Here is a 14,775-nt window from a genome sequence, read left to right as displayed (position 1 = left end):
TGTCATGCGCAGTTATCTGCGCGCCTCAGGAAGGGTTAAGCGTAATTTTTCACTTTTTGCCGCTACAAGGGTTTGTGCAGGGATTGACCACGAAAGGGGCTCTACGACTAAGAGGATCCAACATGTAGAAATCAACCCAATACGGACACGCGACAGTATTAGGTGACAAAAGAACGACTAAACGGCATCATAACTGACCTTACGTCCGACACCGACCATATCAGGGCGATTTTTGTGAACAACAGCAAATTTCTCCAATTATAAACTTCTTTTTTTAATTTCGATAGTTTAAGAAAAAAACTTTCAAAAACGTTTTAACTGAAACTGTGTAAACCAATCTAAATCACGTCTTCGAAAAAATTGGAGAAAATTATGTAGCCCAATCAATTTTACTCTTACAAAGTATGCTATAAAAAAAAAAAATAAATAAATGTAAGGCGCGATAACCTCCGAAGAGATCTAAGGCCGAGCTTCTCTTCCAATTTGCGTCGTGCTCCTCTTGATTTTTCCCTACAAATTGGCCGGACGGGACCTACATGTTTTATGCCGACTCCGAACGGCATCTGCAAGGCAGATGAGTTTTCACTGAGAGCTTTTCATGGCAGAAATACAATCGGAGCGCTTGCCAGACACTGCCGAGGGGCGACCCCGCTTAGAAAAATTTTCTTCTAATTGAAAAATCTTATTTCTAAAATTTTGATGTTGCTTTGCCCGGGAGTTGAACCCAGGGCATACGGTGTGTTAGGCGGAGCACGCTACCATCACACCACGGTGGCCGCAAAGTATGCTATAAGTCCCTCAAAATTCATATTGATTTTTGTAAGTTTCTTTCCCAAGGGTATTTTGTTCCCTTATTATTTTTAATATGGAGGAAAACCTGAAATACCCATTGGACATTTTTTTAAAGATCAATACGAATTTTGAGAGACTATTAATCTTACTTCGCTTGACTAAAATTGATTGGGTTATGAAATTGGATACTCAAAAAAATTCAGTGAACTCTAAGCAAGGAGTTATTTTTTTTAGCTACACTCATAACTCACCGGCTTTGGACCCTGATATGCTGCAGTTTGTTGATTGGCTGTCGGCTGTACTGAAACATTGTTGAAAATCGGTGTAGTTTGTGGCTGCTGCTGTTGTTGTTGTTGTTGCTGCAGAGAAGCCGGTGTACGTTGAGTGCGCCATGGCACAGCTTGTGCCTGTGGCTGGGAGTTGGGAGAATTGCTTGTTGAAGTTGATTGTGGTGATCCAGTTATTGGTGCTGGTGGTGATGTCGCTGGCTGCGGTGATTGTGGTTTCGGCGATTGTGCTTGTGCTGGTTGAGATTGTGCCAACGGTGATATAGCCGATGAAGGACGATGTTGTGGCTGCTGTTGTTGTTGCTGTCCACCATATCTAAATGGGCTATCTGTACCGCGTTGTGATGGAGTGCTAGTATCAGAACGTGGACTATCCGTTTGACGTGCTGAAACGTTGGTAACGGGTGATTGCGATGGTGTGACGCTAGGAGGCGATTGCTGTTGTTGTTGTTGCTGTTGTTGTTGTGGTGGAGTTGAAGCTTGTATGCTGGGTTGAGGGTTGTTATTGCTTTGGGGCTGTTGTTGGGAAGATTGTGTACTTTGTTGCGACTGAGGAGTGGAGGTGTTGCTGCGATTATTCAACTCAGATTGATGGATGAATCTTGATGGTTTCTTGTAACCTGTTGGCAGGGGTGAAACAAATTTTTAGTTATATATATATTTTTGATAAATGATAAATAATTTTTTTTGGTTCTAGGAACCGTTAGTATTTTGGGTGTACAGTTAGATTGTGATTCGTGAAAGTTAGCTGCGCCATCACCATTTGTTTTGAATTAGTAGATCCAGCTCTTATTTGTAGGAATAAACTTTTTTTTCAAATATGTGTTAGTTAAAATATTATAAAAGTTCTTCTAAAGCTTAGAGTAAACATTTCACCAGCACCATTTTGCAGTGCTCCGAAAGCCTCAGACATATAAATAAGTTATTTAATAATATTAGTAAGTATTCATTTGCTCTTTAATCCCGGGGTCAAGTAGCACTGCTTCGAGCTCTTAAGCCTTTAAAATTAATGCAGGTATATATGTATGTATAGGGGAACAAGTTTCAGCCGTTGTGTAGCACAAATCACCAAGGACTTTTAAGTTAGACCCATAAAGCGTTGATGTGATGATTAAGTGATGAACCGTTTGTTATTAAGTCTTGAAGACGTAGAAGATTATTGCATTATAATTTCTACTCTCAAATTTCTCACCATCGACTTCTTCGTTGACATCGTTTTTATCCACATTTTTGCTTGTATTGTTGAGATTAACAGCAGCAGGTTCACCTTGAGCTTGAGTAGCAGCGGCAGTGCTGTTAGCAGCACTCACACTTACATTCTTACTGGGTGAACTTGCTCTGTCATTCTCACCCACCATAGGACTTTTGGAACGATCACGCACATACTCATCCTTCCAGAAGGTATTCTTTTCCACCGGTGGTGGAACTTTACGCAAAGCGGCCATTGGATTTGGTGGAATTTTGATTTCCGGTCTAAATCCCATTGGTGGTGGTTCGAAACGTTGCGGTGTGAGCGATTTGCGTTGCATGTTGGGCGAACCGGGTGCACTACCCGGTCCATTACTTTTCTGTGGTGGCGCTAGTGTGGAGGAGGAGCTAGGTGGTGGTGGTGGTGGCGGTCCCGTTGTGCCGTTCAATTGCTTACCCGGTGGTGGCGGTGGTAACACCTGGAAGGGCATACCCATGCCGGCAGCACCAATTTGTGCAGCAGCGTTGCAACTACCAGGCGATTGTGGTTGTTGTGGTCTATGTTGTTGTGATAGGCCCGCAGCACCCTCAGCTTGTGCGTTACGCGCTAAACGCTTAGCCATGCGTTCCGATTTGATTTGTGAGAGATCAAGACCACCCGGTGTATAAGTGAAGGGCTTTTTGTCTTTTGTACCCATAGCATTTTGTACACAAGCGGGCGCTTCGTAGCCCTGTGGCGCGGAGCCGCCATACCTGGAAGAGAAGAAAAAAAAACAAGAGAAAAACTAATTAAAATATGAATTTTACATTCTTTTTAACATATGTAGGTGTGAGTTTTTCATTACATTTCAGATTTCATACAAAATTTGTTTAAGAATTTTGTATAATAATTTGGAACCGCCCACCTTTCGGAGAAATTTAGCCTAAACAATAAATACACAGCTTTTTTTTTAACTCAATTTCCAATCTCAGTTTTTAATATAAAAAAAATAGCATTCACCTCTCTTTCCTCGCTCAAAATTCATTTTTGAAAAGCTAATTGAAATCGTTGCAGTCCTTTTTAAATTCTGCAGTGACAAAATCTCATTCAAAATATGAAGCCAAAACCGAGTTTTAATCGCAAAAAGTTTACTTGCTTTTTTAGATGATATTTTCGCTTCTTCGAGAAACAGAATAATTCCGATATGGCCGTTAAAACAAGATCAATGCGGGTAAATCTGAAAAGAGTCCCGAAATAGTTTAGAAATGATGACGTAAACAATTTCGAAACAAACCCAAAATGATCGCAAAAAGTATCAAAAAAGAATACAGGAAATATGCCCGAAATAAGCACGAAGTGATTCGGAAAGCAATGCCAAAATGATAAACAAAATCATCTCGAAACAGTGCCGTCCGAAATTGCACCAAGACGGTTTCGATAGAGCCAAAATTATCCAAAGATAAATGGGAATGATCCTGCATTAGTCCTGTATTAATATCGAAAAGGTTTCCAACAGATCCCGAAAACTACCCAAAACTGTTACAAAAATCCTAAAATAATCGCTAAAACAATGGCGGCATAATCAATAGAAAAGATCCGAAAACAGTCGAAAAAAAGTCGCAAAATAATAGATTTACGGAAATTTGCCCGAAATAGTAACGAAGTGGTTCTCAAAACAATCCTGAAATTATACAGAAAACCATCTCGGAGCAGTGCCGTAAAAAGTCACGAAATAGCCACGAAGTAGTGCCGAAATTACAATAAAACAGTGCCGCTATGAGCTAAAAGTTTCCAAAGATAAATAGGAATGATTCTGCACTAGTTCTGTATTGATCCCGGAATGGTCTCGAATTGATCCCGAAAGCAACTCCAAAATTATTCCAAAGCTGTCCTAAAACAAACGCGAAAACAATGGCAAAATAATCCGGAGATAATCCTTGAAATCGTTTCCAAAAGATAACGAAATTGTCCCCAAGTGATACCAAAATGATTCCGAATACAATACCGAAAATTTCCTAAATTGATTTCGATATGATTCAAAGACTGTCCCGAATTGAGTCCGAAAAAGAAATGAAATGATACAGAAAGTGTCAAAAAAAAAAAAACAAATATTTCCGCCTTAATAACAGTACAAAAAATTAATATTTTATTTCATGGTCATCTTCAGTGAACTTTTCCATTAGCACAGCGCACCTACAATGCACATCTAATGTTTGACAATGTGTACTTAATGTATTTGTATGTATTTATATAAAAACATAAACATACTCCTACAGCAGCGTCAACTAAATTGGAAAAATGGAAAAAAATAAATTACTATAAAATTTCGAACTTTTTACTCAGAACTTCTTGAACAGTTTTGAGTATGCAGTATTGTAGCCCAATCAATTTTAGGCGTGTTGTATACAAATAAGTTCTCATTGAATTTTGACAGTTTTTTTTCTGAAGCGTTTTTTTTTTTTTTGTATGCAAGAGAACACCTTACGAACAAATTTTCGAAAATCAATGCGAATTTTGAGAGAACAATAATTTGTACTTTGTTAGACTAAAACATATTGGGCTACAAAGTTGCATGCTCAGAAAACTTGAAATAAAAAGTTCGAATTTATCGTAATTTTTTCGAAAACTTTTTTGAGATTGGTTTGCAGAATTTCAGCTACAAAATTTATAAAAGAAGAAAATAAAAGAAACAAAAATGTAACTGACGGAATTTGAAAGACAAATATATCACTGCTATTCTCGCGTTCGCTGATGTACGTAAATTTAAAGTCGAAAAGTTTGTTGTGCAAATAAAAAATAACAATAAACCAATGACTAAGAACTAGAGAGTGTTGTTAAATAAACAAATATGAGTGTACGTACATCTAATACCTCACCCATACGCACGAAGAGTTGCCACACTTTTGGTGCCATCGAACTGGTTAGACTTGAACATTTTTAAACGGTTGTCAGTTTCGTCATATTGCGATGCGTTTGACCGAATTAGGAATGACATTTTAATTGCTAATGAATAAGCCAACTGCTGCGAAAAAACTGTGGTTGCTGTTTGATATTAGCATAATGAGGAAGGCCGACTTAGGAGTGAACAAAAAGTCCTAACAATCACAGGCATTAAAAAGTTGTAAAAAATGCGCATAAAAATGAAAAAAAAAGTCTTGACTTTTCTTCTTAACCAGTGTTGGAGAAAGCGTTTTAGAAAATACACGTTTTGTTGTTATTGTATTGTGACTTGGCTACTTAATTGACGAATGTGCCATGGAAAATTATTGGGTTTGCCTTCAGGGATGGTTACAAGTTTTAAAGATACATAAAACAAATATGACGAAAATGCCCCCCAAATTGGTTCTTGTTCTGCCGAACTTTGGCTTTTATATATTTAAAAAATTCCTCCCTTTCCCTTCTCCCTCCTTACAATTCTTTTTGTTACTCTCATTCTCCCATACTCGCTGCCATTCTCACTCCACTTTCACACTCAGATCCACACCCACTCCCACTCACACACCCACACCCACTCTCACTCAATACAAATCGCACTCAACCACACACAAAACTCTCCATCACAATCCCAATCACCTTCACACTACAACTCTCACTCCCAATCCCACACCCACTACCAATCTCAATCAATCTCCCAATCCCACGCACACTCCTAGTCCCTATCCTTCTGCAACTAAAATAGCAAATTAGCCGATATATCAAATTTGGTGTTATATTTATAAAGATCAGGAGCCTTAACACTTTTGACAATTTTACTTAAATTTAATATTAGCTGTGTTTTTTTTTACTTCTATATACGTTTACGCTTAAACTTTATATGGACTGCTAAGCGACAAACTTTAAATACACCTCTGAAATTGCTGCGCATAAAATTTGTCCCACTAAATTCAGATGTAACTGAAATATGTGTTTTTGTTTCCCCCTCTACACTAATTCTATGTATTGTATAAGTGTCCACAATTCATCGCAACTGATTCAGCTATATGTTATACATTATGGCCATCAGAGGGTTGTGTCTCCGCTTTTCGGTACACCCTGTTCTGTTATGTTAGTTATTTAACCACTGCCGCTAGATGGGTCTCCTAAGCAAATCTAAGCGAGGATAGGCGTTTTTTTTCACGCGCAGACGAAACGTATACGCGTGTAAAAAAAAAACACGGCTATTATCTGAATCATTCAGACTCGGAGTTATGAAAGCTCGGAAATAAATTTTTTCTGGAGTCGTGGCACTTTTTCAATTTTTTTTCTACTTTTCCAAAACTTTATATCGGCGGCCGCCGTGGTGTGATGGTAGTGTGCTCCGCCTATCACACCGAAGATCCTGGGTTCAAGCACAGGAAAAAGCAACATCAAAAACTTTAGAAACAAAATTTTTTCAATTAGAAGAAAATTTTTCTAAGCACGGTCGCCCCTCGGCATTGTTTGGCAAGCACTCCGAGTGTATTTCTGCCATGGAAAGCTCTCAGTGAAAACTCATCTGTCTTGCAGATGCCGTTCGGAGTCGGCATTAAACAAGTAGGTCCCATCCCGCCAATTTGTAGGAAAAAATATAAGAGCATGACGCAAATTGGAAGAGAAGCTCGGCCTTAGATCTCTTCGGAGATTATCGCGCCTTACATTTATTTTTTTTTATTTTTAAAACTTCATATCATTTGCCTATTGACCTCATTAAGCTAAACCGACAATCTCAATTAAGTCGGTTCAGCGCGTTTACCAGCCATCAAAAACACATACTGTCATTTGTGGGCGTGGCACCGATCACTTTTCTAAAAATTGTTTAGAAATAGATTTATACAACCTAGCGAAGAAAAATCCATCAAATTGCTCCCAAAGAGCTCCGGAGTTATGACGAATTTCAATTTGATTGATATGGAAGTGCGGAACGCCAACTTTTCCGAAATTATGAATAACCTATGACTTGATCACTGACCATATAGCTAAGGTTCAGTATGACTTTTGTTTAAGGTATCGGTATTCGTCCCTGTTCTGATCTTGATTCTAGCTTCGAACCCGCTTTAGAACTGTGCTTCTTTGTGAGTAGTGATTAGGATTTCGATGCAGTCTTCAGTTCCGGTTCCAGGTTTTGTCTTATATGGTACCTCAGTCTATGTTTTGGTTCCAGCTTCGGGTGGCTTAAGTTTCGACCTCGGTTTCGGCTTCCAATTTTAATCTTGTATCGGTCTTTATCGTGTTCGGCTTCGGTTTGAGTTATAGTTTCAGTTCCACTTAAAGTTTCGTTTAAGGTTTCGGCATTAAGTTCCGGACTTAAGTTCCGTATTCGAATCAAGTTTCCATCCAGGCTCAAACGCATGTAACCATTTCGGTGTCAGTTCTAGGTTTAGTATTAGACCCTGTTTCAATTGTTTAGTTCCAGCTTCGGTGCTGGAATTTTCGTTTCGTAACGGTTTAAAATTTGTATTAAGTTTCAGTCTTGGTTCCAAATTAGGGTATTGTTTCGGTTTGATTAGCAAAGGTCTCCGTTTCTTGCCGTTGTTGTTGTTGTAGCAGTTTCTTGCCGTACTGCCCGGCCATAGATTATGAGCCCAAGTAGCACTCAAGACGCTACTTTAATGCTCTTTCTCCTGGAAGCAATTATTTGTAAAACTGTTTTATCTTTACCTCTATTTACTCGAGCCATTTTGTTAGGTCAATATTTCTGCTGATGACCTTTATAAACGATTTTCATATAGTCCTCAGTTCAGGTAGTTCGGTATCTGACATGTGGTAGGCGAAAACAATCGCAGAGGAAGTGGACGACCGTTTCTTTGCAACCCTCTTGACCGCAGCTTCTACATCCTACTTTAAAGGTAATTCTTTGCGCATGTAGGCTCGACGCCTGGGTCCGGTCCTTTAATTGTGGCTGTGATTTCAAATATTTCTTTCAATGACCTACTTAGTAAACTCCCAGTTCTATTTTGGTCGTAGTCTGCTCAGTTTTGTGATTTGATCATGCTTGTATTCGAAGTGTGGTACGGCGGTATTCTTTTATCCGTTACGCAGGTCTCTTTTTTTGGTGTAAACGAACGATACCTCGGTTCTTGCTAGTTCAGCCGCTCTTCAATTATGTCAATAATGCTGTCCCCAAATACTCAAGTGAGTATGATGGTTAGTATCACTGCTGCCTTGTATAGACCTTATTATATTTTTTGAAGGTTATAGAGGACGTAAATTGTGGCTTTCTGCAACCTGCTGAGGATACCACTCTGGTCATATTGGTTTTCGTTCCGGCATCTAGTAGACTCTATTAGTCGAATTGCTGAGCCTATTACCACTTGTCTGGGTCTCATGAATGTACTCCACGTCCCCTTTCTTATATTACATTCTAACTTCCTTATTTCGTTCGTTAACATAAGTCATAAGAACCGAGATGTGTTTTTTCTTATTTATTTAGAACATACGGAAGCATCCATCAACTTGCATTCATTTTATTCTACCATATTTGTGCAATGGCTTTTGCTGTCTGACGCCACTATGGTTGGAGGTGCCTGTCGGACGGCTCCTGCTTTACACTCATGATGTAGCTACCATATTGCAATTAAAATTGGCAGTGTGTGTAATATACGAGCACAGTGCCACTTGTCAATTTACAATTATTGTCATACTTGTATGTAATGCACCCATAAATGGGAGCGGAACATAATATAAATTTTTGCAATTTCTCCATATAAAATTTGTTGGGTTTGTAAAATGAAAAATAAAATAAAAATTAAAATACCCGTAGAGTTATGATTACTTATAATGTCGTTTGCCATTGCTTCAGTACTTTTTAAGTAGACAAATAAAAATGTCAATAGCTTGCGATTATTGTGACATTGAACTATTTATATATGATTTTAGAGTGCTTGTTATTATGATTAACTGTTTGGATATAAAAAAAAATTATGCGGATTACTGAATTTAATCAATGTTTGTGTGCTACTTGTTGGGCATAACAGTGTTAAGTAATTTTCTAAAATATAAAGTAATAAAAAAGTTTTATTTCACAAAAATGTGTCCTATTTTTCCTTTTGTATTGAAGTTTTTATTAAAAAAAATTTATTTTATAAACTTTTTCTTCTTATAGTTTTTAAACTTGAAATATATAAGAAAATTAGAATTGTTTTATTTTTGAATTAAAATTCAAAATTTTATAAATTTTTTATATTTATTTTCTTTTTACAATTTTTAAAACTTGAAATAATTAAAAAAATTTAATTACAGAAAAATTTTGTTGGTTTTTTAGTTTTATTTTTGAATAAAAACTTAAAATTTGATATTTTATCTTATTTTTATTTGTTTGTTTATTTTAAACTTTTTTGTAATATTTTTTATTTACAGTTTTTGGAATGTGATACACAAAAAAAAAATTGCTAAAAATTTTGATTTCTAACCATTTCTATAAGTTTTTATTAACATATTTTTTTAATGTGCGTATATTTTATTTCTACTTTGTTTCTTCAAAAAAATTTTCTTTTATTTTTAAAACTTGAAATAATAAAAAAGTTAATTTCACAAACATTTTTTTGTTTAAATTTTTCTAAAATATTTTTTAGCTAAAATTTCAAATTTTATAATTTTTTTTATTCATAGTATTTTTTATTAATTGTTTTTGTGATGCTAAGGACATTTTAATACAAATTTTAATTTTTAAAAAATTTCTTTTAGTTCTTTTGTTTACATATTTTTAGTGTGTTTATTTTAAATTTTTAGATATTTTTTCTTGAACCCCGAAATGACTTTATATAGTAAAAAAATTTTTTTTTACAAATGTCGCTTAAAGTTAAAATTTTTATATTAAAGTTTTTATTTTTAAATTTGAAAATTTCCTTTTATTTTTATTAAATTTTAAAAAACATCAAAAAAAAATAAAATATTATTATTACTTGTTATTTCAAATTTCACTTTTTTTCTATTAACAAGACATGCCCATATTCCTTTATATAATTTTTTTGTTATTGATATTAAAGAAAAATTTCAAGATTTGCACGCTGCGATAGTTACAGAAACATGTCCTAGTAACCAACGCCGTATGCAATTTTTGTAATTTATCTAATATCAAAAATAATTTTCGTGACATAAGAAATTGTATTATTTTCTTTTTTTGTTTTATTTTTTTATATGTTAAACTTTTAGTAATTCTCATATTTTTTAGTGTATTTGTTAAATTTTTTTTTTGAAAATCTTGAAGTATTAAAACATTCTATTTCACAAATATTATATCTTTTAGTTCCAAAATGTTAGTGTCAGTGCAACGGACAGCGCTGATCGGTATCAGTGGCGCTCTCATAACAACACCTACCTTGGCACTGAACGTCATGCTGAACATATATCCAGTAGATATTGCGGGAAAGGCGGCCGCGGCAATGTTGTTGGTCAGGCTTCGTGATATGGGATATGGGCTTTCTGACCGCGGACACTCTAGCCTTCTTACCAGTTTCGACTTTATCGCGGACAGAACGGACTATTGTATGCCGATAACTGCTCCCTATACAACTTTCACCCCAGTCATTCCATCGAGAGAGGAGTGGGGAAGAGCAATTATCTGGGGAATGGGACCGGTTAATGTTTTTCACGGATGGGTCGAAGCTGAATGGAAAAGTTGGGGGGGGGGGGAGGGGGGGTCTTTTGTCAAGAGCTAAATGTAAGCCGCAAGTTTAAGTTGGCTGATCACTGCAGTGTATTCCAAGCGGAAGTTGCTGCGATTAAGGATGCGGTGGATCGAATGCTATCCAGTGCTACTACGGTTAGGGAATTTAACATCTACTCTGATAGCCAAGCGGCTATCAAAGCCTTGAGCTCAACTACAGTGCGATCGAGGGTGGTCTGGAAGTGCCTGACCTCGCTTGCGATTGCATCGAATTATTTTACAATTAAGATTATCTGGGTCCTGGGCCATAGTGATATCCCGGGTAACTCTCAAGCGGATATCTTAGCCCGCATCGGTACAACTGAACCGGATGAAGATGGCTGTAGGGATTTCGGGATCCCGCTGGCCACCTTTGGATTGCTCCTCAATAGCTGGGCCTCTAGTCAGCTCAGCAAACGTTGGGCGGACACCACGTCTTGCAGGGTAGCAAGATCTTTCTGGCCGAAAGTGGATGGCAGGAGGTCTGCTGAAATAATTGGGTTCACTAAGGCTCACCTATGAATGGTCATTGGGGTTTTGACAGGGCGCTGTTACATGGGTATCCATGCGGTATGTCTCAATATACTGGAAACTCCATCCTGCTGCAGCTGTATGGAGGATGATGAGGTGGAATTACCAAATCACTTTATGATTGATTGCCCAGCTTTTGCCAGAACTAGGCGTAAGTACTTCGGTCGCGAATCACTTGGATCTCCCGAGGATTTATCCAAAGTTGAGATCGGTATCATTCGGAGCTTTATCGTTGCTACCCAACGATTCTCTAAGTAGCTAGATCTAAGTCACCGTTATTTTTGGTGTATGTGGTATCACAACGGACATTCGTGTTGTCCAAGTGAGCTATCCTTAGCAGGGCAGCTACCACCTAACCTAAACTATCCTAGTTCTAAATTAAAATCCGAAACTTTTTTTTGATGTTAGAAATTTGTTTATATTTTTTTGTTTATTTTTAATTCAATCTGTTTTGTAGCTCTCATATTTTCTATCTATATTTTTTTTTGTAGCGTGATATAATAAAACATTATCATACAAATTTTGATTTAAAAAAATTTTATTTAGTTAAATTTTTTTATCTTAATTTTTATTTCAATTATAACATTTTTGTTTTGAATTCTAAATTTATTCGTTTTAATTTATTATTTGTATTAATTTTTTTAATGTACGGCTATTTAATTTTTATTATTTTTTCTTGAAACCTGAAATAACATTGAATAGTAATAAAAAAATTGATCTCAGAACGTCTTCTATTTTTTTCTTTATTTTGAAGTTTTTATTTTAATATAAAATTTTTTTAACTTATTTTAAATTTTTTTCTTTGATTTTTAAAAGCTTTCAATAATATACAAATTCTGTTACGCAAATACTATTTCTTTGTTTTACTTTTTATTTCTTAATACAAATTTTTAGGTTTTTTTATCGTGCATTAGAAGTTTTATATTTTTTTTTGTTAGTCTTAACATTTTTGCCATTCTCATATGTTTTTTTAGTTTTTTTGTGACTTGATATAACAAAACTTTTCAAATTAAGAATTTGATTTTAGTTTAATATTTAAAAATTTTTTTTAATTATGCTTATTTATACTATTTCACAATTTTCACTATTAAATTTTTATTTTATTGGCGCCCATGTTTTTTTGTATAAACCTGAAAAATATTGAATGGTAATGAAAAAAGTTGATTTCTCAAAATTTTGTTTTGTATTTTATTTAATTTAGTTAAAATAGCTAAAAAAATGATTTTATATATTTTTTCAGTTTTACCTTTTTTATTTGAATTATTAATTTTAACAGTTTTTCTTTAGTTTAAAATAAATTTTGATTTTGCATTTTTCACTTAGGTTTTTTTGGTTTTTTTTTTTTTTTGAAAATTAAGTAGCATACAGTATTAACAAAAAATCGTCTTTTACAAACATTTATTCCAATTTTACTTTATTTATAAAAACAAAAATTTTGTCTTTGATTGACTTGAAACTTGAAATAACAGCCAATAGTAAAAACAACTTATTTCTTAAACATTTCTTTTAGTTTTATTTTCAAATAAAAAAATTGTTTTGGTTATTTCTTTTAATTTTTTTTCTGTTCTATTGATTAAGAGCTTTTGGTTCGAATTGGAAAAATGAAAAATTAAACAGTAATTATCGAAAAGCTCGAATTCAAATACAAATTTATAAAATGTTTTGTATTGTTTTTTTTTTGTAACCTGGAATAACATAAAATTGTATAAACAATTTCGTTTAGTTTAATTTTTGTTTTAACTTGAAATATTATAAAGTAGAAATTAGAATATTTATTTTGATAATTTTTTTTTGTGTTTGTTTTGTTTAATGGTGTGTTCAGTTTATACTTATTATTAAGAATTCATGAGCTTAACACCAGCTTATAATAATTGAATATTCAATTATTATATTTTTCTAAGAGAAACTGAAAAGAAAGAAAGAAACATTTACTGGCATATTGCGATGGTACCATTTCGAAAACCGCCACGTATATTTTTTTGTATAATTGTTATTTTTAAATCATAATTTTTTGTTAGTTGGTACTAAACTTTTTACGATTTTTCAAAACTGCATAATATCACAGTTATATTAATTTTACTTTTTAATTTCAATTTTTATTTAAAAAATAGACTAATTAATTTTAATTTTTATTTAAAAAGTTAAAATATTGCTTTTAATTGACTTCAAACATCGAATAGTAAAAAAAATTATTTCATTTTGTTTTAGTTTTGTTTTGAAATAAAAAAACTTGGATTGTGTTTCTTTGTTTTAATTTAAAAACCACAATCTAGCATTGGGCTTGTTTTTCTTCTTTCAAGCATCTTACATTTGTTATGTAAATCAATCTTAAAAAACAAGCTTTGTACTTAGTATGTGGGTGACCACAAACGCTGCATGACATTATTAAAAACACAGCCTGAATCACATACCAATAAATATATGCCTAATATATAAAAAACAATAGCCAATATTTTTTCTTACCTTACCTAGTTTTTATAGAACATTTGCATGCTCAGCGCGACCTTCACATTTGTATTAAAATTGCTGATTTTGTGGTTTGCGGTTTGCTATAATATATATATTTTTTGCTATACTTTCTTGGTATTGCAACTCATTAAAATCGCTTTGTCTTTGCCGTACTTGTCTTGCCATAATTTTGTGGTAATTTAAATTGTCGCACAACTGTTTAAGTTGTAATGTGTAATCGTAGAGACTTTGCCAATTAAATTCTGATTTTACATATGAGAAAAGATAATCTCTTTATTGCGTTTCGAATGACATTTCGAATATGTTGGTGGGTAAAAATGTATTCTCAAATTAATAAAATTACCAATTAGAGCAAAAGGTAAATATATAGCAAATATTGTATAATAGTTTGTATATCTTTTGGTTGGGTCTTGTGGTATCTCAAATTATAGTAGACCATGTCAATAGTATTGCCACCACTAAGCTATCAGTGGGAATTTTGTGCGCAGCTGGCATTCATTGTACACTTAAAACCAAATAATATCTCGAGATGTTACCTTAGAAATACAGCACAATGCATTCAGACTTACTGAGTAATAGGTGGCTTGTTTGTCTTTGCTACAAGAACAAAATACATAAGTTTTCATTGCAAACTCGAGTCTGAGCAAAATGTGTATGCGCCCCACTATGTCCGGAGACGTTTTCCTAAGACAGTACGCACTTCTGTGAACGACGAGCTTCGTAGCACATTTCGCCGCAGCTGATTCTATTTATTTTCATTCTGCTAGAAATAGAATCAAGTGATGTATTATTGGAGTATTACAGTTTAGTATATCTAACTTTTGAGTATGCATTTAACGTTTAGCAAAAATTGCAATTCGGTTAATCAGGGATTGCAACCGATATAGAAAAACAAAAAAGGGATTTCTTAGTGGGATAATTCTCTT

At 34.4% G+C, this 14,775-nt stretch overlaps 1 protein-coding gene across 14 annotated transcripts in view; it reads right to left on the bottom strand.

The window, feature by feature from the left end:
• Positions 1-14,775, bottom strand: part of LOC137239669 (uncharacterized) — a 148,892-nt gene that overhangs the window by 34,222 nt on the left and 99,895 nt on the right. For 13 of the 14 annotated variants that reach the window (XM_067765230.1, XM_067765232.1, XM_067765227.1 and 10 more), the window contains 2 exons: positions 2,272-3,020; positions 1,044-1,699 (listed from right to left, as the gene is read on the bottom strand). In XM_067765230.1, coding sequence (XP_067621331.1) covers positions 1,044-1,699; positions 2,272-3,020 — 1,405 coding nt within the window. The remainder of the gene's footprint in view (positions 1-1,043; positions 1,700-2,271; positions 3,021-14,775) is intronic. The other variant, XM_067765224.1, reaches the window with a different exon arrangement.

The sequence above is a fragment of the Eurosta solidaginis genome, chromosome 2, assembly GCF_040869045.1.
Source record: "Eurosta solidaginis isolate ZX-2024a chromosome 2, ASM4086904v1, whole genome shotgun sequence".
Lineage (NCBI taxonomy): Eukaryota > Metazoa > Arthropoda > Insecta > Diptera > Tephritidae > Eurosta > Eurosta solidaginis.
This window is presented reverse-complemented; position numbering and strand designations above follow the sequence as displayed.